Here is a 22,888-nt window from a genome sequence, read left to right as displayed (position 1 = left end):
TTATCTTACTGAAAATATCTGCAGACAGATATTCTGTCTGTAAGATTTCTCCTGTGTCTAAATATTCACAGGTCATCTGGCCTGAGGCACAAGCTTTAGAGAAGTTATTCTCAACTTGATTAGTTAAGTCTTTTGCCTTGAGGAAAAGCAGTTACAAAAGAGTTACTTGTGCCTCAAGGGGTATAAATACCACAGATGTTTGTGTAACTGTCAGGTCCTTTTTTTTCTCTGCTAATACTAAAGTAAATGCAGTGGGAACTATTCCTAAAGAGATTATGTCAGAAGATCTATGTTAACACAGAAACAAGAAATAGGTAAGAAGTGATTTTCTGTGAAAAGACAGAAATGATTTTTGTAGTTAGAAGTTATCACAAAATTTACTGACTTCTAAGATAACAACCAGCAAAAAGATAAAATTTGTTGGCAAAGATGTTGGAAGAATAAAGAAAGCTATCTTTACAACACATTCTTGATGTGTGAGACAAAACTAAAGGAATCTAATAGAATATGCACAGAGTAAGGAAAGCTCCTTTCAACAGGATAGATAACCTAAACTAGAGGAGAGGCCTGGACCAAGACCAGTCAGCTCTTGTTATAAAGCAAAGAGCTTCAGGATAGCATTTGAAGCAGTATTACAACCTAACCAACTGGGATGTTCAAATTAAACAGTTATGGTGAGAACCAGGAAAGTCGGCTAATACTTTAGGACATAGAATTATTCTAGACCATATATTTGAGGAAAAACTCAGAATGTCTCATCGTATAATTCTGGGGTTTGTCTATAAGATTGTGCTAGCCACAAACAAACCAGATATTTTGGCCTCCTTTAGCTTAAATCTCAAATGTGCATTTGTTTAAGATAACACAGTCAAATTTCTAATGTTGTCCACTACTGTCTCATAAAATCAACCTGTTGAACTCCAACCAGCATTGTTCTTTAAAGACTAACAAGTTCAAAATGAAACAAGCATACAAACAAATGAAAAGTTTATTTCTCCTGCAATGATTTTTGCTTGTATATGTGAAACTTTTGTTTTAATTAATTATATGTGCCTCAAAGGGCAATTTAAAATACATTTCTTTCTATGAGTATGATTTTAAAATCTCCAAAGACCTTGCAACTGGACTGACATTCCACACATTCTACAACACAGGAAAGGCCTCTGTAAGTCACTGGCACTATAAACCACTTTGTGAGCACATATATTACTGCTCTTCTGAAAAGGGCAGAGACATGTGTGAGTGTGGGGCTGTCTCTTCTAAGGTTGCCAGACACAAGCACTGTGTGGACATAGGAAAGAAATCTAACCAAACAAGAGAAGAGCAACAATTTCCCTTACTTCTGTCTTCCACGTTTACACACGTCTAACAGTTTATCACCTGGGCTATCTGGAGGTGAAGAAACATCAGGAAAGTACCTGTGAGGGATTACTGAAGTGATAATCTCAAACACTTAAGAAGGGGGTCTGGGAGTAGAGGGCCCACCAAATACATAGGGGCCACTCTCATCTACTGCTAAGAGTGGGTATTTGGTTGAAATTAAGAACTGGTTGTTTCCCAGGGCAAAAACATCCATGGTAAAATTCTTTTCTAGTGAAGCAAAACTTGCTAAATTTATGACTCACAATCCTAATCTGTAAGTACTATATCACTCTAGGGAACATGTTTAAAAAAAAATGAGTTCTGCTCTATAAAAGACTATAAAACAATGCATTTTTTGGAAGGAAGAAACAAACAAACAAACAAACAAACAAACAAGCCTAACTTAAACAGGACTGAATTCTTTCCTTTTCAAGGCTGTAGCATGAAACTCTGCCCATCCAAATTCAAAAACACAAATGCACTCACCTCTGCCTTCTTTCCTCATCCTTTAAAACTTCATAAATGGCCACCAACTAAAATAAAAGCATTACTTTAAAATAAAAATACTTACAACTGTAAGAAATCACATAGGAGGATGAAAGTGCTATAAAGCATATGCAGAAAACCCCATGTGCCCATCTATGCAATAAATAGTAAAAATACAACTATGAGTAACATTTTATGTTTTTGGGAGCACACTAGATGTTTAAAGACTGATATCAAATGAATTTTTGTGAAAGGTATAAAAGTAATAGTTTAGCTTAAAAATATTTTAAGAATAAGAGCATAATTTAGACAAGAATATTATGGGAGCCATGACCCTCCAACAACTAAGAAACTCTAAATGACATGTTAGTAAAACAGTATTCCATTAAGAACAAATAAAAATGTAAATGTTATATATTTAAGCTATTTCATGTTCAAATGAAAATATTCTACATTTAAGTTAATAATTCTAGCATAAGCATATTAGTTAATACAACTGTCATTATGTATTTATATATAAATAAAACTGTATTTCACTTACTTGTCTAAATTGAGTTTCTGCATTTTCATCTTTATTCTTGTCTGGATGTAAGGTTAGTGAAAGCTTACGATATGCTTTTCTGATGTCTGCAGATGAAGCATCCTGGGTTGCGAGGGGGAGGGGAAAATACAAAGCAAACTTTGTCAGAAAGAGAAATTCCCAGAACCTTGTTAAGATCTGAGAAGACAGCCAACCAAGTGCAGGACCCCAGGCAATGTAATTTGAGCAATCAGTCTAACAGCCAGGCTATGCAGCCAGCCTGCCCCACATGACTGAACAATTATTCAATCTAATTTGGCTCTCCTCTTAACTTTTCATTACCATACAGTCATTCAAAGAGGTCCGTATTTGGCAAAACTTTTCTAACACTTTCCTCCCTAAAATTAATCAATAAATCTTTTACAGTAATTAAGATATAAGAAAAGACAAATTAAAAATTAATACGTGTGCCATCAAAGAACTTAACTAGGGAATCTTAAAAACCAGTTTTTGAAGCACAGCTTATATATACAGTTTCTTTATGTTATTTATATTGAGGTTATCATCCAGCAACAATTTATGGAATCCCAATTTTACATATCAAAAATGTTGATTTGAGGGGAGGTAAATTTGCATTTATTTGAAAACAGATGTAATTACAAACAGTTATGTACTTTAAAGGACATAAAGGGCATTACCACCATCCCAGTCTCCTTAGTCTAGTTTGAAAAAAAAAAAAAACCCACTAGCAACAAAAACCTTTCCTGTTATACACGCTTTCCTAATCCAGTTTACAACACACACAAGGCCACAGTGGACATTGCTTCAGATTCAGTATATGTTAACATAACAGTAATCTTGTTTGTGCAGATACAATAAGGAAACATCTTTATGCAGCTAGAATAAATACATACCAAAGTTCAAAACTTCATTTCCACTGTATTTAAAAAGATTCCCGAGGAAAGTGACAGAAGTAGCTTATTAAATGTGTCTGATCGCCATTTGTCCAACTAAGTACTAAAACTATTTTACTATATGGCTCCAACAATTGAAAACTCAAACCAACACAAAAATCTATATGCCAGGGGCCAAATGGTTGTTAAAGATTTGAAGAAAAAGAGACCCCCCTGCAATTAGCCTGTCAAAGCTTTTTCTTTATAAGCCATTATTTTCACAGGGTGGGGGTGGGGTATGTCTTGTCAGGCTAGTGTGGCCCTAGGTCTGAATACTTCTCCGACTTATGACTTGCCCAAGAGCTATAAAAATAAAGAGTAAAACTTGTAGATAATATGTTTGTATAATTTCATTTTAAATTTGCTTAAGGAAAGGCTGTACTTCCCACAACAGATGACAGGTAATACAAGATGGAAAGGGTGGGGCTACGTAATGGAAAAGTGTGGTGAATCCTTTTGTCATGCAAAGGTGCCATGTGTCAAATGAATAAACTCTCTAATTAGAAATTTAAAATCACATATATCATAAAACATAACTGACTTAAAAATAAAAATGACTACTGGTCATCCAAGGCATTTCCTTGTTTCTGGTCTTTTCTCAAATTTTCGGCCACAGTGTGCACCCAAATTTAAGCACAGCCAGACAGTTCTGTTTCTCCACCTCCAAGAATTGTAATTACCTTTTGCTTTCCCAGTGTTGCAATTTTATCTCCAAACCTTGCTGGCCAATCCTGCTGGTCCCCCACATAATTACACTTGAGGATGAAGTTCACCATCCTTGTGTTCTTGTTGTTTACTTGACTACAAAACCAGACCATCATCTCCTAAAGAGCTGGCCTCTCATACTACACACAAACACAAAATTTCCTCTAGAGAATCTGCCCAACAGGAGTATTTCACCAATAAGGTCTACTGTAAGTACCATGCCTTTTCCTGTCTAAAAAGATATACTCTGGGCAAGTTGTATCTTGAGGTAACTTATGCATTTATTTATTTAAGGCATATAAGCCATCTTAATTTTAGCCACACACAAACCTATTGTATAAGTGTAGTTATTGAGCCCATTGTGCAAACAAGACAGTGAAAAGCTAAGTAACATAGTCAAGTTATATTTTTATACAAAAATGAACACAGAATTTAACTCAAAAAATATTACTTCAGTGTCCAAGCTATGTTGGCTGGTTTATTTAAGATTTAAACTTAAATTTGTAAAAGGAGGAAGCGTTGGGAAGGCAGTAAAAATAGCCATTACCATCTTATTAATTTGATAAACACTGGGAGCATAGATCCACAAAATCATAAGGTGCATCCCATGAAATTCTGCTTCTTCTTCCTCCTATGGTTGCTGGTGTTTGAGGTGAGACCTTGTTCATAGTGACACCCACTATGTTGTCTGGGCTGTCTTCAAACTCCTGGGCTCAAGGGATCACCCTGCCTTGGTCTCCTGAATAGCTGGGAACACAGGTACATATCAACCCAGAATCAAGCTACACTCTAAGTTTTAAAGCTTAAGTGTCTGATGTGTGCTGGTTTCTCTAGCATACTATATCATACTTCTACTATAGATTGAATTCAGAACACTCCTCTATTAAATTCAGGAGAACAGACCATCTAAAATCTGGCTTATTGAGAAAAAAATTGACAGGGTGATTAGTGAGTTGACCATTGTTGATATCAAGAGATATTCTACATTAATTTGTCACTACTGTATTACTTCTAAATGTGATCTAGTTCACTAGCAGACAAATAGAATTATCTTTACACTTGGATAACCTATGTTAATGAAGAGACATATTGTTACTCTAACATTTTTTAATGTAATATATGCTTGTCACAGAATACTGTGATCAAATCTACTAAGTGAAAAGGTAGATGAGAACTCCAAGGGCTGCCCTGGCCACAGACACAGTGAATAACCTGGCAAAACTGTGTGAATCAACTTTATCTGAACTCTGGAAACCAATCACGTTTATGGCCATCAGGCAAGCACTTAAGATGCATGATAGCCTGAAGCTGACTCTCAGTGAGGGAGGGCTCTGAAGGCGCTAGTCTCCATTCATGGTGTGAGTTCCCAGGACAAGAAAAAGCACAGCTAACCTTGTTCTCAAAGAATTATGGTTGTTCTGACTTACCTGTCTACTCTGATATTTTAAAGACTTTCCCTTTTAAAAATAAAATTTAGAACTCTGAAAGTATACAGACAACATTTGTCAAGAGTATTTAAAGGTGGTGGCCAATGATGTACTCTGAGGTTAAAGGTCCATACCACCAAATCTGATCAATTTAAGTTGATCCCTGGAATCCACATGATAGAAGGAGAGAACTAACTCCCTTAAAATTTCCCCTGCAGCATCCATAGGGTGCTGTAATGTATGTGACTAAATGCTTGTATGCACGCACACACACAAGAAACACTTACAGCCAGGAACCAAAGGCTGGACAGCCTAGAGATCCAAGATAAATCTAAACACAACTAGGGGAAAAAAGGTCAATGAAATGACTCCTAATGATATCTGCTATACTCATAGATGGTATCTAGCTCAATTGTCATCAGAGAGGTATTGTTTTAGTGTTCTGCTGCTGTGAAGAGACACAAGTCTTATAAAGAAAAACATTTAATTGGGGTTGGCTTTCAGTTTAGAGGTTTAGTCCATTATCATTATGACAGGAAAAATTGCAGTATGCAGGCAGACATGGTACTGGAAAAGGACCCGAGAGTTCTTTATCTTGATTCACAGGCAACAGGAGACTGCCCCACTAGGCCTAGCTTGAGCATATGAGACCTCAAAGTCACCTCCACAGTGACACACTTCTTTCAACAAGGCCCTACCTACTCCAACAAGACCACACCTCCCAATAGTGCCATTTCCTATGGGCTAAGCATTCATACATATTTGGATCTATTGGGGCCATTCCTATCAAATCACACTACAGGTAATCGCTTCAGACATAATCCAGCAACTGAAGCAGAGACCTACAGCCAAATAGGCAGAGCCAGGACAAAGAAGGATTACATGAGCTGGGGAAGTCGAAGATACTATGAAAACAAGGCCCACAGGATCAACTAAACAGGCTCATAGGGGCTCATAGACTGAAGCAACAATCATGAACCCTGTATGGGTCTGAGCACAGTCCTTGCATATATGTTATGTTATGTAGCTTGGTGCTCTTTTGGGACTCCTAACAATAGAAGTTGGGGTGGGGGTGGGGAGTCTGACTCTTGCCTGCTCTAGGAACCCTTTTCCTCCTACTGGTCACAAGAGGGTTTGTGCCTAGTTTTATTGTAAATTGTTATGCCATGTTCCCTTGATATCCCTGGGAGGCCTGCTCTTTTTTTGAAGGGAAACAATGAGAGAAGAAGTGGATGGGGTGGTGCTGGGAGGTACAGAGGAAGGGGAAACAGCAGTTGAGATGTAATGTATGAGAGGAAAAAAAAGAAAGGGGAGGGAGGGAGGGAGGGAGGGAGGGAGGGAGGGAGGGAAGGAGGAGGGAGGGAGGGAGGGAGGGAGGGAAGGAAGGAAGGAAGGAAGGAAGGAAGGAAGGAAGGAAGGAAGGAAGGAAGGAAGGAAGGAAGGAAGGTAGGTAAAATAAAGCCCTTTAAAGGGTAAGTAAATCAGTCAACATTTGGGAAGAAAGACTGGGGAAAGTGTCTTTGAAATTTTCCCTCATATTTCTTGAAAATAAGAAGACTGCACATGTTTGGAGACAAGTATATACTCAGAAAGACCAGAAAAGACACTGAAGTTCTTACAACTGGTCCATCTTCAAACCGTGTAAGCAGCGAGCACAGGCTAAGAAAGATTGTCAGTACCCAGCTCAGCGCTGAAAGCATGCCCCACAAGTTAATTGGGGATGGCGGTTTGAATAAGCATGGCCCCTAGAGACTCATATATTTGCATGCTGAGTCCCAAGCCGATTTTTTTTTTTTTAGGGATTATGAGCTGTGGCCTAGTTGGAGTAGGTTTGTCATTGTTGAAAGAGGTCTGCTGCTGGGGGTGAACTTCAGGGTTTCAAAAGTCCAGTGTCTTGGTCTATCCCCACCACACACATAAGACCCCTTTCTCTATGGATCAGAACTAATTCTCTTTCACAAGCTTCTTGCCAAGATGATAGTGGACTAACTCTGAGACTGTAAGCAAGCCCAATTTAATGTTTCCTTCTATAAGAGTTGCCTTGGTCATACATAGTGTCTTTTCACAGAATCGGACAGTGACTAAGACACACGTAGGCCAAGACTGGGATGCTCTCATCTGTCTGCAGCTCCTTCTCTCTCTGTCTCCTTTTCCTCCGCCCCTCATCTGTATAGCTTAGGGACCTCTCTCAAGTCATTAGCTAACATCTAATCTATGCAGAGTCCAATGGCCACACATAGTCAAGAATGGAAATTTTATAAACTTAGTTTAGAATAGTCGCTAGAAAAATAGCACAAACTCTGAGGAGATGGGAAAATATAATTACCAGGTTATATATTTAAAATGTTTAGAATTATAGATACATTAAAAACTGATAAATCATGAAAAGAGGAAAATTGGTAGATACACAGAGAAAAAAGAAATTAATAGCAGTTGTCTAATAAAGTCTAAATATTGGACCTATTAGACAAAAGCTTTAACTCTTAATATGGTTAAAGAGACTACAAACAACTAAAGAAAAATATGGGAACATGTTCTCTCCAAAACAGAGTATCAGCAAAAAGATGGAAACCTTTAAAAGGTCCTAAGCAGAACTACTTCAAAAACACAGTAACTGAAATGGGAATGTGGCTAGGTTAAGCTCAACAGCAGATCTGCATGGGCAGCAAACAGACTCAGTGAGCTTGAGAACAACTGAGATTATCTGACTTGGAGACAAGACAGAAGGATGAAAGAGAAAACAGACCCCAGAGGCATTCCGGACACTATGCAGAATACCAACAAGCATATAATGAGTTCAGGAAGAAAAAGTTTGCACTTCAAAAAAGACATTTTGAAGGGAAAAAAAAGGAATGAAAATGAAAACTTTTTGGAAGACATGAATTTGCATATTTAAGACTGATAAAACTATATGGGATAAAATTCAGAAATCCAACCCAGAAATACTATCAACAAAGTATAAAAAAATCAAGGGCAGGTGTTGTAGTGCACACCTTTACTCCCAGCACTTGGGAAACAGAGGCAGGGTAGTCTCTGAGCTGAAGGCCATTGCAAAGAAGAACTAAGAAACAAATAAGATATAAAGCATGTCTACATACCTATGCAGGTAAGCAAACAAATACATAAAGTAGTAATAGAGAAGATGGATTAAGATCGATATTAAAAAAGAATTTGAGCACTAGAAGACCATTTTCAATTAGAGATTAGAAAACTGTATTCTAGAATAAAACAGAAAATCTTTTTAGAGAAACATTTTTCCATTATGTTTAGAATGCTTAAGACCGACACTACTGATCTGGGCTGCTGGTATATCTATGAAGTGTTTGTGAGTAGATCAAGCTGCTGCTGCTGACCTGTGAACTAAACTACTAATTTTCTGACAATACAGATGGGATTTACTCCAAAGAACCATTTCTAAACAGGTCCACATCATCACTTTCTCCATATCTTTTCTTTCCCACTACCTCTGGTGGATGGTGGACTAGAAGAGAGATTAAAGTGTTTAAGAAACACAATTAAAAATAGGGTTTAAAAAATTAAAGCTCACACACACACACACACACACACAGGATACAGCCCATTAAATCTAAAAATGATTTAATTAACAATTCCATTAAAAGCAGAGGGCTTCAACAATCTACTGGTTCTAACACATATGTGAGATTGGGGGGAGAAAAGAACCATCAATCTTAATGTGGTTAACTGTCACTGCCTTTTCTGTAATCTCCTTTGAGCTTGTTTTTAGCCAATAAAAGTATACATCCAAAATTTAAAACGGTTAACAACTGTAGGTGTAACCAACAAAAACATCCTTGCCCAGCCATCACTGCCTGCCAGTATGTGATCTCCAGAACCTACATGGTAGAAAGAGAACTGACTTCTGTAAATTGTCTTTTGACCTCTACTTGCTCACGCGTGCACACATACACACAGGCATGCACGCACACACACAGCGCAATACAAATGTAATAAAATAAATTTACTCTACTGTAATTGAAGGGTGATTCTTGATGGAGCAAACAGTTTCTCTAAGCTACTCTTTGGTAGATAAGTGTGCTTACTTACTAATGTCCTTTACTACAGTCCCCAGTTAAGAGGGTAAGAAAGTGGAGGTGATGTGAGTGGTACCCATTTTAACTTGTCTTAAGTTTTCCATGAATGTTTATAGATCACCAATAGAGCCTGGAGTTCACATTTTTCTAAATCAGTTCCACCAACATAACCTAAAAATCACTGTGACCCTGCGTCTGCATGCTCTAGATTTAACACTTTGTCATTTACTGTACCTGGGATTACTCTGTCCAATGGCTTCTCACACCCTTCAAAAGAAGCAAATATGCAGAAACTCAAATGCATGTAACTGACAGATAACTTGAACACTAGTGATTGCAAGTTGGTTGGAAAATGACTGTGTACTTTTATTATAACCTAGTAGTAATTTGAAGCATGGTGTTAGATATCTCAGAAATTAAACTATTCAGAAGTCACACATCCTTCCATCCCAACCCATAAAAGATGTATTGCTAAGTCTGCCAACAAAGCAAACTCTTGGTTATAACTGATAATAATAATCATTACGTAGGAAGCAACTTACTTGATACATTAAGCTCTGAGCGAAGGCTTCATAACAATGGCTCTGACAGGTCCTTTCTGAATATAAGGCTTACTTACTATACATGCTAATGGAAAATGTATAGTTCTGTGAGATTACATGGTTTTGCAGAAACTTATGTTATGACAATATACTAAAATGTTTTTGAGTAAAACTAGCTTTTCTAAGATTCAATAATATTACATTGAATAATATTACATTCTTCAAAAATTGAGTATAATATACATGTATATATAAATGTGTAACAATCATTGTATACAAGAAGTCAAAGAGTGTGGCACAAACAGTGCCTATGATCAAGAAGATTAAAGTCAGGCTCCCTTAACCCTCTACTCTATGAGCCCTAATAAAGTCATGACTACTTTAAATGCAAAAGAGACCATCAAGCAACCTGTATCTTTTTCCTTAAACAAACAAAAATATGTGTATACAAACATACACAAATACAAATTTATATATACCTGCATGCATATATAAGGTAAGAAACTTAGCTAATGGCTACACTAAATACCAGAACATCTAAATTTAAGTCTCTCTGTATAAACTCAAAGCCTCTGAGAAAACACTCAGGATGACTGATTGATTGATTTTGTATTTGGTTTTTTCAAGACAGGGTTTTTCTGTATAGCCCTGGCTGTTCTGGAACTCACTCTGAAGACCAGGCTGGCCTCGAACTCAGATATCCGCCTGCCTCTGCCTCCCAGAGTGCTGGGATTACAGGTGTGCACTACCATTGCCCGGCTAGGATGATGATTTAGAAATAAGATACCAAATTCTTAGGTTTATTTTCTGGTCAATTTAAATTTTACTATGTGTATAAATTCTTATTATTCCAAACCATATAATTTTATGGGTTGTTACAAAGTACTAAAGTAATTTTGACCGGACTACTTATAAACAAACTTAGTCATATATGATTTTTAATGTATAAGGGCTTAAGCCATAGCTTTTCATTGCAAAACATCACATCTATCAGATTAAATTTTACTAATATTTAAAAATAGTATTTATGCCATTTTGTATTTTAATAATATTTAAATGCAGTATTTATGCCATCTTAAGAAAATAACTTTCAGAGTATTCATGAAGTTTATGCTTTTAATAATATATATATATTATTCATCTTTAATTATATGTTTTTGGAAATAAAAGGTACTCTAATAAACATTTCAAGTGTATGAATTTTAGAAGATAAAATTAAATAAAATGTAATTTAATAAGTATGATTATTTAATAAATGTCATTAAAAATAAATAATACAAATAAATATATAAAATGTTAAAATGTTTTATATATATTCTATTCTTGAACTTAAAATTTGATCTAATTATATTTATTTTATTATATATTTAACATTTCAAAATGAGCTGATTTTATATTCAAATCTACATATTAAAACTAATTCACATATTAAATTTATATAAATTTACAAATCTATATAATATTAAAAACAGAAGGATATGAAAATGATAAAAAATACATGAAATTCCATAGTGTTTAAAATATTTAATTAAAAAAAATCTATGGTAAGTTCTTTTTTTTGTTTTTTTGTTTTTTTGGAGACAGGGTTTCTCTGTATAGCCCTGGCTGTCCTGGAACTCACTCTGTAGACCAGGCTGGCCTCGAACTCAGAAATCCGTCTGCTTCTGCCTCCCAGAGTGCTGGGATTACAGGCGTGCGCCAACACTGCCCGGCTATGGTAAGTTCTTAAACCACAAATTAAATGCTCCTATTTCAATATTGTGTTAAAGCTAGGATATCAGCTCTGAGATGAAAACATGAACATAGGATAGAGGCTGATGGGCTGGAGAGATAGCTCAAGGTTAGGAGCACTGGCTGCTCTTCCAGAGGGCATGAATGGGAGCGTATACCCACATGGTGGCTCACGACAGTCTGTGACTCCTGTCTTAGGGAATCCAACAACCTCTCTGGGCATAAGGCATACACACACAGTACATAGATATACATGTAGTCAAAACAGTCTTTAATGATGATGCACATGAGAAAAAGAAAAATAATTTTAAAACAAGAAACAGGTTGAAATAAACTAAATTAGTGGATTCAAATCATGTACATGTGTTTTCAAAATACAAGAGTTAACACACATATACCACTGTAGCTATTGAAATGTATAGTCTGCAGAATATCTTGAGTTTCATGAATTTACATTCTTCAAGCTCGGTTAGTCCATTAATAAGCAAACTAAGTCAACACTGACATCAAGGTAGTATACAAATATTAAAGAGTAATAGTATATAGTTGACATTTTTAGAACAGTTGAGTAGGAGAGTTGTAAATTTTCTCTATAGTCCTTAATATTTACATTGTTATTATTTCTCATTGGCAAATAAATAATTGTTACATTACCTTTAGAGTCTCAAGATATATACTACAGATATTATATATTAGAATTATATTCACATAATATATGATCCCTCTTCATACTTTGTAATCTCTTGGCTCCATGACAGGACATTCCTAGCCTTTAGTAATACAACACTAGTTAACACAGAAATTTCCCCATTGGGATCAGCTTTGATTAATTTGGAGTTATATACACAATCACAATTTTTGTTCACTGCAACACTTACATCTGGATCCACATAAGGTTTTTTTTTGGGGGGGGGGGGTTTCGAGATAGGGTTTCTCTGTATAGCCCTGGCTGTCCTGGAACTCACTCTGTAGACCAGGCTGGCCTCGAACTCAGAAATCCACCTGCCTCTGCTTCCCAGGCAGAGTTTATTCTTTAACCCATGGCTACTTCACTTAAAAGGCACCAAAATAAAACTTATATTTAAAGTAAATTAAAATCACACCTATGAAAATTGCATCTGCGTTTATTATCGTTACACAGCACTAAATAGAGTTAATGATCTTTAAAAAGTTAAAAGGATACAACAAAGTCAGAGGGTTAGTCAACATGTCACTTGCTTTTTAGTTTAAAAGTCATGGCATTGCTGGAGAAACAATCAAATTTTTTATCCACTTGGTCACAAAACTTTTAGTGAAAAAAAATGGGCTAAGAAAAAGTTTGACAATACAACTTCATATCCCTGCCCCCTCCCATCTGCCCAAGACATTAAGCTTTGGAAAAATACTTAATAGCTCTTTTGGTAACTTCATGGTAGAAGATAAAACAAAACAAATTGTTTTAACAATATACAATTCACTTTTAAAATGAAACAAGAATTCTTTAATGATGAGAAAAGAAAAAATATTGTATAAAAAGTTCATGATTTTTGCATAAAAACTAGTATTTTATTTTGAAAAATAAAACACATAGCAAAACCATTTTTATAGATGTAGTATCATAATATTTTAAATATTACTGAAAACTACTCAGTATTAGGAAGCCAAACATTAGCGCAGAGTGAAGAAGGCGTTCAAAGGTGTAGAAGACTGGGGGGACAGAGCAAGCAGACACACTTTAGGAATCCTACGTGAAATCTGCTTCTATGAATTTGTTCTAACAGCAAAAGTTGTCTCCATAATTTTTTTGTTGTTGTTTTGTTCTGAGTCAAAATCCTAAGTGGTCCACACTAGCTTCCAGCTTCTTAAACAGCCCAAACTGAGTGCTGGGGTTTCAGGCAAGCAGCACCAGTTTACACAGGGCTTTGTGTACGCTAGGCAAGGACTCTGCCAACTGAGCTGTAATCCTAGCCTCTCTTTTCTTTTATAGTTAATTGTTTTGATAAAATGGAAATTTACTAAACATGTAACTGATAGAGAATTTTTGTACTTTTATGTTCATCCCTTTAAAAAACTGTTAACTAGACTATATTTCAGGAATTTTTTTACAACTATCATTTTCAAAATAGCAAAAAATAAATAAATCTCAGACTCAAATTAACCAAACCCAAGACTATGTTACATAACTCAATGAACTTCTATACACTTAGAGCAGCCATTCAAACTAGAAGCTTCACATTTTAAACTTTCACTATTAAATATATTTTTGTGACCTTATCAACCACCAAAACCAAGACCCCACGACAGAGTTAGAACTAAGAGCACAGTCAGCTTTCCACCCTTGGCACTGACCTGAGCTCCCTGCCTGCACGCAGTCCATCCTCATCCTTGTCCTCTAAGACTTAGCCTTTGTGTGCTCTTTCCTCCATGTTATACTGGACCCCCCCCACATGTGTTTACATATGTGGATATGTAGATTCCACATGAGGGAGAATGTAAATTTCTTCAGATATACTGTGACCTTACTTAATATTCTAAGTCCATCCATTTTCCTGAAATTTTTGTGATTTGTTTTCTTCAGAGATGAATATGAACACACACACACACACACACACACATGCACGCACACACGCAAATAAAGATACAGAGTCCCAGGAGTGAAACAGCTGGATCCTATAGTAATTCTATTTTTAATTTTTTGAGAAATCTCCTAACTGATTTCCACAATGCACCCCTACTAACAGAAAAATGAAGGTTGTTTTTTCCTCCACATTCTCTCCAACACTGGAGAGGATTTATTACAATAGTCTTTCTGACTAGGGTGAGGTGGTATCTCATAGTAGTTTTAACTTACATTCTTCTGATGACTAAGAATACTGAACACTTTTAAAAATAGTTATTGGCCTTTTTGTTCCTTTTTGTTGTTGTTTTGTAAATGTGTATTCAGTTCATTTCCCATTGTTGATTAGCAGTTTTATTCCATTGCTACTTAATTCCTGCAATTCTTTGTAAATTCTGGATATTAATATTAGTCCCTTGCCTGAAGTATAAATGGGAAAGATTTCTTCCCATTCAGTTTATTTCCATTGCTGTTATCTGGGAGGAAGAATCTGAAGATTCTTGAGAAGATACCTCCATAAGACTGACCTATAGTCAAGTCTGTTGGACATTTCCTTGATAAATATTGATGTGGGAGGGACCAGCCCTCAGTGTGGGAGGGGCTATCCATGAGCAAATGGTCCTGAGTTGTATAGGAAAGCCTGCTAAGCAAGCAATGAGGACCAAGCCATACGCAGCACTCCTTCACTGCGTCTGCTTCAGTTTCCATGTCCACTTCTTGCCCCGACTTCCCTCAATGATGACCAGTGAGGTGGAAGTGTAGGCTAAATACCCTTTCCTCCCCAAGTTGTTTTGGTCATGGTGTTTTATCACACCAGAACTCCTAACTAAGATAAGTATCCTATGTATTTTTTTTTCCTAGAAGTTGTAGATTTTAGATTAAGAGTTTTGAGCCATTTTAAATTGCTTTTGTAAAGAGTGAAAGAATATAATTTCATTCTTCTGCAGGTAAAAAATCCATGATTTGTTGAAAAGGCTTTTTTCCAATGTATGTTTTTGCCTTTATTAAAAATTAAGTGGGCATAGCTTTGTCATTTCTGGGTCCTCTATTCTATTCCACTGATCTTGTCTACTTTTATTCCATTTCCAGGCATCTTTACAGCTATAGTCATATATATATATACACACACACACACATACATACATATGTGTGTATACATATATATGCATATACATACACACACATATAAATTTTGAGGTAAGGTATTGTAATGCCTACACCCATTAGGGCTTTGGTTATTCATGGTCTTTTGTGGTTCCAAATGAATTATTGTATTGTTTTATCTAAACTTTTAAAAACTGTCACTGGAATTTAGATGGGCATTACACTAATTAATTGGCAGTAGAGCCATTTTCACAGTATTAATTCTGCCAATTCAAGAACATGGAATGCCTTTCCATCATCTAGTATCTTGCATGATTTCCTTTTTTAGTGTCTTGAATTTTTCATTATAGAGGCTTTTTACTTCTTTGGTTAGATATATTCCTAAATATCTAATCTTGGGAAGTTATTTTAAATGGAATATTTTTTTCTAATTTCTTCCTCTAAAAAGTATGCCGTTGGTATAAATGAAGGGCAGGTTTATTTTAAACACTGATATTGTATCCTGAATTTTTAATGTTCAGTGTTTCTTTTAAACATCATTTTCCTAAAAAGTGAGAAACTTGGAGAGTTCTTTTCTGAGTTACTTTTTATCTTGACACCAATATCATTTTCAGTAAGCTGAAAAGAAATGTTGTAAACTTAACAGAAAATGTTAGTCAATAAGAACACTTCTTTAAAGATGTACCTAAACAAGCTTTCAATACTGGAGCTGATAGTATATAATATAATTATACAGGCTAAAAAGCAGAAAATGTAACCCAGCAACATAAATGACAACAAAGCAACTTTCCCTCTAGCAAATTAAAACTCTAAAGTGTGTGTATCTGTTGCAAATGACAACAACAAGCCTTGCTTTTATCCCTTAGAAGCTTAACATATACAATTAACATGGAATGAAACCGTCCCTTAACATGTACAATTAACATGGGATGAAACCGCCCCTTTCACAGAGAAGCCCGCCCACAGAAATGCAAATTATCAGTTTCCTTTAGACCAGTGAGAGTCTTCAAGTTACAATTTAAGTTGAAACTTAACCATAATTAATTTATATGACTTTATTTTTATTAGTAACCATACTTCTATTTATTTACTATCATTTTTAAACACTATAATAGCTGTTGGTGTTTCCCTACCCTGAGAAATTGAACATACCTTTAAAAGTTCACTTCATTAAACGACTGAAAGCTGATTTAATGAAATTATCTTAAGCTCAATGGTATCAATAATAAAAATGAGATGTTTCTAAAATGCTTTCTTAATAAAGTCTGAAAGACTAGACAAGAAATGTAAATCAACCAACCACATTTTGAGTAACCTGTTACTCTTACAGAAACTAACAACCAAATAACTTAATTTGTATAGCTCTGAACACACCCTGAAAGTAATTTATAGGATATCTAATTACAAAAGAGAAAATCAATTGTTCTTACATTATTTATGAAATGCAATTATTGAAAGTTACTGCAAAACTACTGTTTCAGTGAGCTTTTAGTCTCAAATATTTTATTCAAGAAAATAAAATATACAAAACCACTGTAAACCAATTATCATGCATTTACTATGAATTCCCAGTGATATATTATCATTCACCATAAAACAACTGACCTACCTAAAGTCAATCCTAAACCATATGTTATCTGAGGTTTTCCTTAGTATTTTGAGTTCTAAAAAAAAAATTGTAAAGCCATGTAATCACTAAGTCGTACAGTGATGCACCAAAAGAAAGATTCTGTCCCATCTTAAAAGAAATAAACACTAAAATTATTGTGAAAATGATGATCACCCTTCAGTATGTAGTGAGAATTTACTTAAATTAAAAAAACAAAATTATTTTTACATTAACAAGTTTTTGCTTGTTGATAAAGTAAATTGTTGATAAAGTTGATTCAATGCTATGCAAATTTATTATTTTAAACCAGACTCTAGTTGGAACACAGACACATATATATGCATATAATATATATCCACAATTCATATATTATAACTCATAAAATGAACTTTGTATATGAAGTTAGTAAATCATATTATTAAGGCTAAAAATGTTCAAATTGGATATTGCTTCATAAACCAAGCCACCTATAATCTTAATTGCTATCAAATGATCAGATGATTTTAATTACAGAACAATGTAAAATTACGTATGTATGTATGTGCATATATGTGTGTATGTATGTATGTGTGTGTATATATATGTGTGTGTATGTATGTATGTGTGTGTATATATATGTGTGTGTGTATGTATGTATGTATGTGTGTGTGTGTGTGTATGTATGTATGTATGTATGTATGTATGTATGTATGTATGAACCCAGTACTCTACCAGATTTGAAATGCCAAGATCTGTTAACTGGAATATGAAAAGATAACAGCAATACCAATTAAAAACATTAAGTTCATTTTAAACACTTGATTCTTATTAAAATCTACTAGATACAAACATATTACTAGCACTTTAACATATTTTTCCAATAAATATCAATGGCAATGATACAGAAATCTAAGACACTTAAGTAGCCAATTTTCAAATTACTAGTGGGTTTGGTGAAATAATATCACATGACATCAATTCATTCTTAAATATGACTTTTTAAAGTCCACTTTGGATTGCATGTTATGTAAAATAATGTAAAGCACACATTTGGAAGGTGAGCACACGTCCTTAGGAAGTCCTGAAGCTCCATCTAGAGGCTCTCCTCCTGCCACTGTCACTTGTAAGATAAGTAGTATCACCTAGAAATGTGAAGACTACTGAAATGTCAGGGATTCCCTTTACACAGACCCTTTTGTTATTCATAATGAGTTCCTGCCCTAACCTACTCAGGGTGGCTCTAGCTCCATCACTGCCATCAAGTGGTAAAAAACTAAAACTGAACCTAAAAAACAGAAAGGGAAGAAAGCAGACAGACAGGAAGAGAACCATGTGCTCTTATCACTCATGCACTCTCTGTAGTGCATAAGTTCATCTTTTTCTCCTATGCCATTTACTATACCAATTTTGAGGGAAACATAGTCATGCTGTTTTCCCAAAAAGAATACCATTTTTTCTTTTTTCTTTGCTTTTATCCTTTTTTTGTTTTATTTTGTTTTATTGTTGTTTTTTCAATACAGGGTTCCTCTGTGTATCCCTGCTGTCCTGGCCCTCACTCTGTAGACCAAGCTGCTCTCAGACTCAGAGATCCGCCTGCCTCTGCCTCTGCCTCTGCAGCACTGTGAATAAAGGCCCGTGCCACCATGCTCAGTTTGCACCTGGCTTTTACATCTAAAGCTCTGGTTGAAGATTTTTAAGTTTTCAAATGCATAATAAAAAAATACACTGAATAAAATCTACTTACAGAATTTCATGAATTACTTAACTGACAGGGATAATAGGAAGAAAATAAAGAATTGTTTATTAAATTTATGCATCAGCAGTTAGTAAGAAGATAAGATATTTTTCTATAACCTAAACAAAACCTAGGATTTAATGAAGTGGATACTGCCCAGTTTTATAAATTGTACCCTTGGACTGTTTATACAATGGTTCCCCAAAATGTTATCAACAGTCTGAATGAGAAAAAAATAGAAATTTCTTGAGAAGGAAATAACAAAAAGCAGCAAGAAATTAAAATAAAATTAAAATACCCTTTAAGATACACATTTTCATAATTAAATAATGGGAGCTAGGGCATTACTGAGCCCGGGGGGCGGGGAAAGCTAAATGAAATAATGACAGAGTTTAGGATATACTGCTATGAAGTAGAAACTATGACATAATTACAAAAATTTATTCAAGTCTATATATAAAATACTTGTATGAAGGTAGAGTCAACTCAGTCTTAAATTGTTTAGTATCCCCCAAATTGTTAACACATATTTAAATGTTATTCTTTTCAATTTATATACTTATAAGAAGTTTTACAAGGTTCTCATTTTATTCTTTTAGTGAGATTTTAATTTTTTCTGAGAAGCCTGGTTTTAAATTTCAGAGATATTGAAAATTCTGTAATTTTGATTACAGGTATAGATTTACTTATTGAACTAACAACTTAACAAGAGCAGCCCACATCCTACTATGGGCCAAGATCTATTCCACATGTTTCATATGTAGAATTTCAAATAAACCTCTCAACATTCTTCAAAACAAGCACAACTATCATTCTATTGATTCAAAAACAAACAGACCAACCCTGAGGCATACAGGGGTTTGGTACTGATCCACAGTCAGAGGGTAAGTACTCTGGTAGGCAGCCTAGGCCATCCGCACTAGTAATGACTTACACAAGACCAGTTTTCTCCATCTATGCACTACAGACATTTTGGATAGATTAATTCTGTATAAAACTTGTTCTATATACTCTAAGATGTTTAGCAGCATTCTTAATCCCTACACCAGATGCCAAGAGTGAGGTCTCAATGCCAGCTCTTTCTTTCTGCTGGGATAACAAAATATGTCTCCATACCAGTATCTCTATTGTTAAATATCCCAGCTAAGGAAAATAAGATTCATTAATAGACATTTAATTTATAACATTGAAGATACGCTGATGAACAATGAAATTAAGTGTTTCCTAATTTTAAATTAGTTGCTGCAACTGTGTTTGTATTTTTATTAGGATTACATTCATCATTTTTGGAATCCATGTTCTTTGTGTTTAGGGTGAGGTCTCTCCCACTAGCCTGCACTCAGGCCAACTTGGAGAGAAAAAAAATTCTTAAATGCTGTGGCTGATGTACAATTTAAAAATTGGATGTAGCTTTAATTTTTTGTAACAAAACCTAATAACACAGGTTTAAGTGATGACTTGAGATACTTTTTTGAAAGGTTTGGATGTAAAGACTAGAGGTCAGCTGATGTATACGTGTGAGACATAGCTTCTCCCACTGCCAGTGGTTTTTACTTTCTTTATGGGACTTTGTTATTAATATTCTCTTCTTTCTTTCCTTGTTTTTACTGTTGTGAACTAAGTTATATATATGTATGTGTGTGTATATATGTATATATATATGTATAAATATGTGTGTACATACGTATATATGTATTAAATATCAAGGTTTCTGCTTTTGGTCAAATTTTTTTCCATTCAAGGAATATTTATATCCCACTAAAGTTAGCTTAATAAAATTTCTTTAAAACATCATGTTTTATCAATACACTCACTTTGTACTCTACTAACCTGGGAACTAAATAGGTTTATATATTTAGTTAAGCTATTTTCTTCCATTAATATCTTTACTTGAGCCTTTATCTTTTTGTTGTTTTCTTTCAGTTATTTATAGTTTTTTAAAATTTTGCTTTCTATTAGTTATTCAAGTAATAACAAAGAAATAGGTATGCCCTTCTTCAAAGTTCTACTCCAATCATCAGTTGGTACATACAATCTATGCTTTTAAAAACACTGACTTTACGTATGTGTACATGCAGAAATGTTCTACTTTGTATTACAGCATCATTAAGCAGTACGTACTCCCCTTAAGGAAATAAATAAAATGTAATAATAAAAATTTAGTGTTTGTACAGAATCCCTATAATCCATTTTCAAAGTACCCCTATCTGTCCCAAAGTTCCATATCTCTCTATGTACAAATTTGTATTCTCTGGGCAGACAGTGGAGAGGATGAGGTTTTTCAGATTTACTTAAGTATTAGACTTAAGAACAAAGAATATGTTTCGCTTTTTGGCAGTATCTTGATAAAACTTTTACTAAAATTTATTAGCATGCTTAGCTCACTTGGGAAAGGCATAGCAGGCATAACTGAATTGCTTTTTCCTTTCCCTTCTTTCTTTTCACAAACTTTTTCTTGCAATACTGAGTACAGTACACATGGATGACACTAGGGCAGGCTTTAAAAACCCTGAGGTGTTTCTCCTAAACACGGAGTGCACCAGCCTTGGTAACAGCCCACTTAGCACGTATCTTCTACACTTGGAATTCTGTGTCTAAGTGAGAGCTCATCCTCTAATAATTTTGGTCTCATGCTTCCTTCCCAGTCTACAGCCAATGCATTAGCAGACTGTGCTTACTCATCTATCAGCTACAGCTCCTCATGGCCACAGGAGGGTTGGGGAGATTCCTCTGCTGGTGAAGTGCTTGTCAAAAGCACATCTGGGGTCAATGAAAGATCCTCAATCAAAAAAAAAAAAAAAAATAGGCAAAGACCAGACACTGACCTCTGGCCTTCACATGTTCATGCACACACAACACACATCCGTGAGTACCCCACACAAACATGTACATACATGTAGGTATGCATACACCTACACACATGCACACACGGATGAGGGAGGGAAGAAGGGAGGATATATTCAAAATGTGAATACTACCACGGAGAGTTAAGCTGTCACTTCTTGCCTGGATCATAGCAAATCCTAACCTATTTTCCAACTATAACCCTAGCTTGGCATCTTCTCTAATGGTCTATTTCTGGCACAGCACTGGCTCAAATTAAAATAAAAAATAGACCCTGTCAAAGTCTTCAATTGATATCTTGTAAGGCCGCTATGCTCAACAGTATACCACCAATACAGATTAATTGGTATTGCAACTAATTAATTAATATCGCAAACTTATCATAACCTATATTTCCTTATAATAGCCTGGGTAATCACTTAGAAAATAATTTTAAAAGATACAAAGCAAGAAAGAAAAAGGGAATAAAAACAATACATTATAAAATTTAACAGACTAAAGGGCAGAGGGTACAGCTCGGGGCAAGGTACTATCCCAGCATGAGACACTGCTAGTGTTGTTTTGCTAGTGAAACCAAGAATTAAATAGACACAAAACCTGGTTATACTGGAGGACCTAAGGAACAAAACTCACAATATTTAAAGAAAACAGTACCCATAAGGCATGGTAGCACTTGCCTATAATCCCAGCACTGGGAAGGCTAAGGCAGGATCCTGTGCTGATATCTTAAAAAGTCAGCTGGAACTGCAGAAAAAGATTCTGTCAGAAAGATAAGAGTTTCAGGGTTTTTTTTTTGTGTGTGTGTTTGTTTGTTTGTTTGTTTGTTTCTTAGGTCTTTGAATATATAAATATATTCTAGATACTGACCCTCTGTCAATAGTATAGCGGATACTGATGGGAGTCTTCTGCGTTTACTTTCATGAGGTCCCATTTGTCAAGTGCTGGTCTTAACTCCTGTGCATTCCCACCTAAAACGCCCGAAAGTCCTTCCCCATGCCTATAAATCATTCCTTACTTTCTCTTTTAACAATCCATAGCATCAAATCTCATATTGAGCTACTTAATTTATTTGAAGGTAAATTTCATAAATCATAGGTAAAGATTGAGTTTCTTTCTTTCATTCTTCCACAAACAGTTACTCAATTTGTCCAGGTAAATAAATAATTTACCATTTATTGAAGATGCTGTATTTTCCTAGGGTGTATTTTGGGCCTCTCTGACAAACATCAAGTAGTTATTGGAG

General features: G+C 35.1%; 1 protein-coding gene across 1 annotated transcript in view; it reads right to left on the bottom strand.

The window, feature by feature from the left end:
• Positions 1-22,888, bottom strand: part of Dnajc1 (DnaJ heat shock protein family (Hsp40) member C1) — a 136,600-nt gene that overhangs the window by 69,816 nt on the left and 43,896 nt on the right. Inside the window, exons 2-3 of the mRNA XM_052156885.1 lie at positions 2,390-2,491; positions 1,849-1,895 (exon numbers count right to left, since the gene is read on the bottom strand). Coding sequence (XP_052012845.1) covers positions 1,849-1,895; positions 2,390-2,491 — 149 coding nt within the window. The remainder of the gene's footprint in view (positions 1-1,848; positions 1,896-2,389; positions 2,492-22,888) is intronic.

The sequence above is a fragment of the Apodemus sylvaticus genome, chromosome 14, assembly GCF_947179515.1.
Source record: "Apodemus sylvaticus chromosome 14, mApoSyl1.1, whole genome shotgun sequence".
Taxonomy (NCBI): Eukaryota; Metazoa; Chordata; class Mammalia; order Rodentia; family Muridae; genus Apodemus; species Apodemus sylvaticus.
This window is presented reverse-complemented; position numbering and strand designations above follow the sequence as displayed.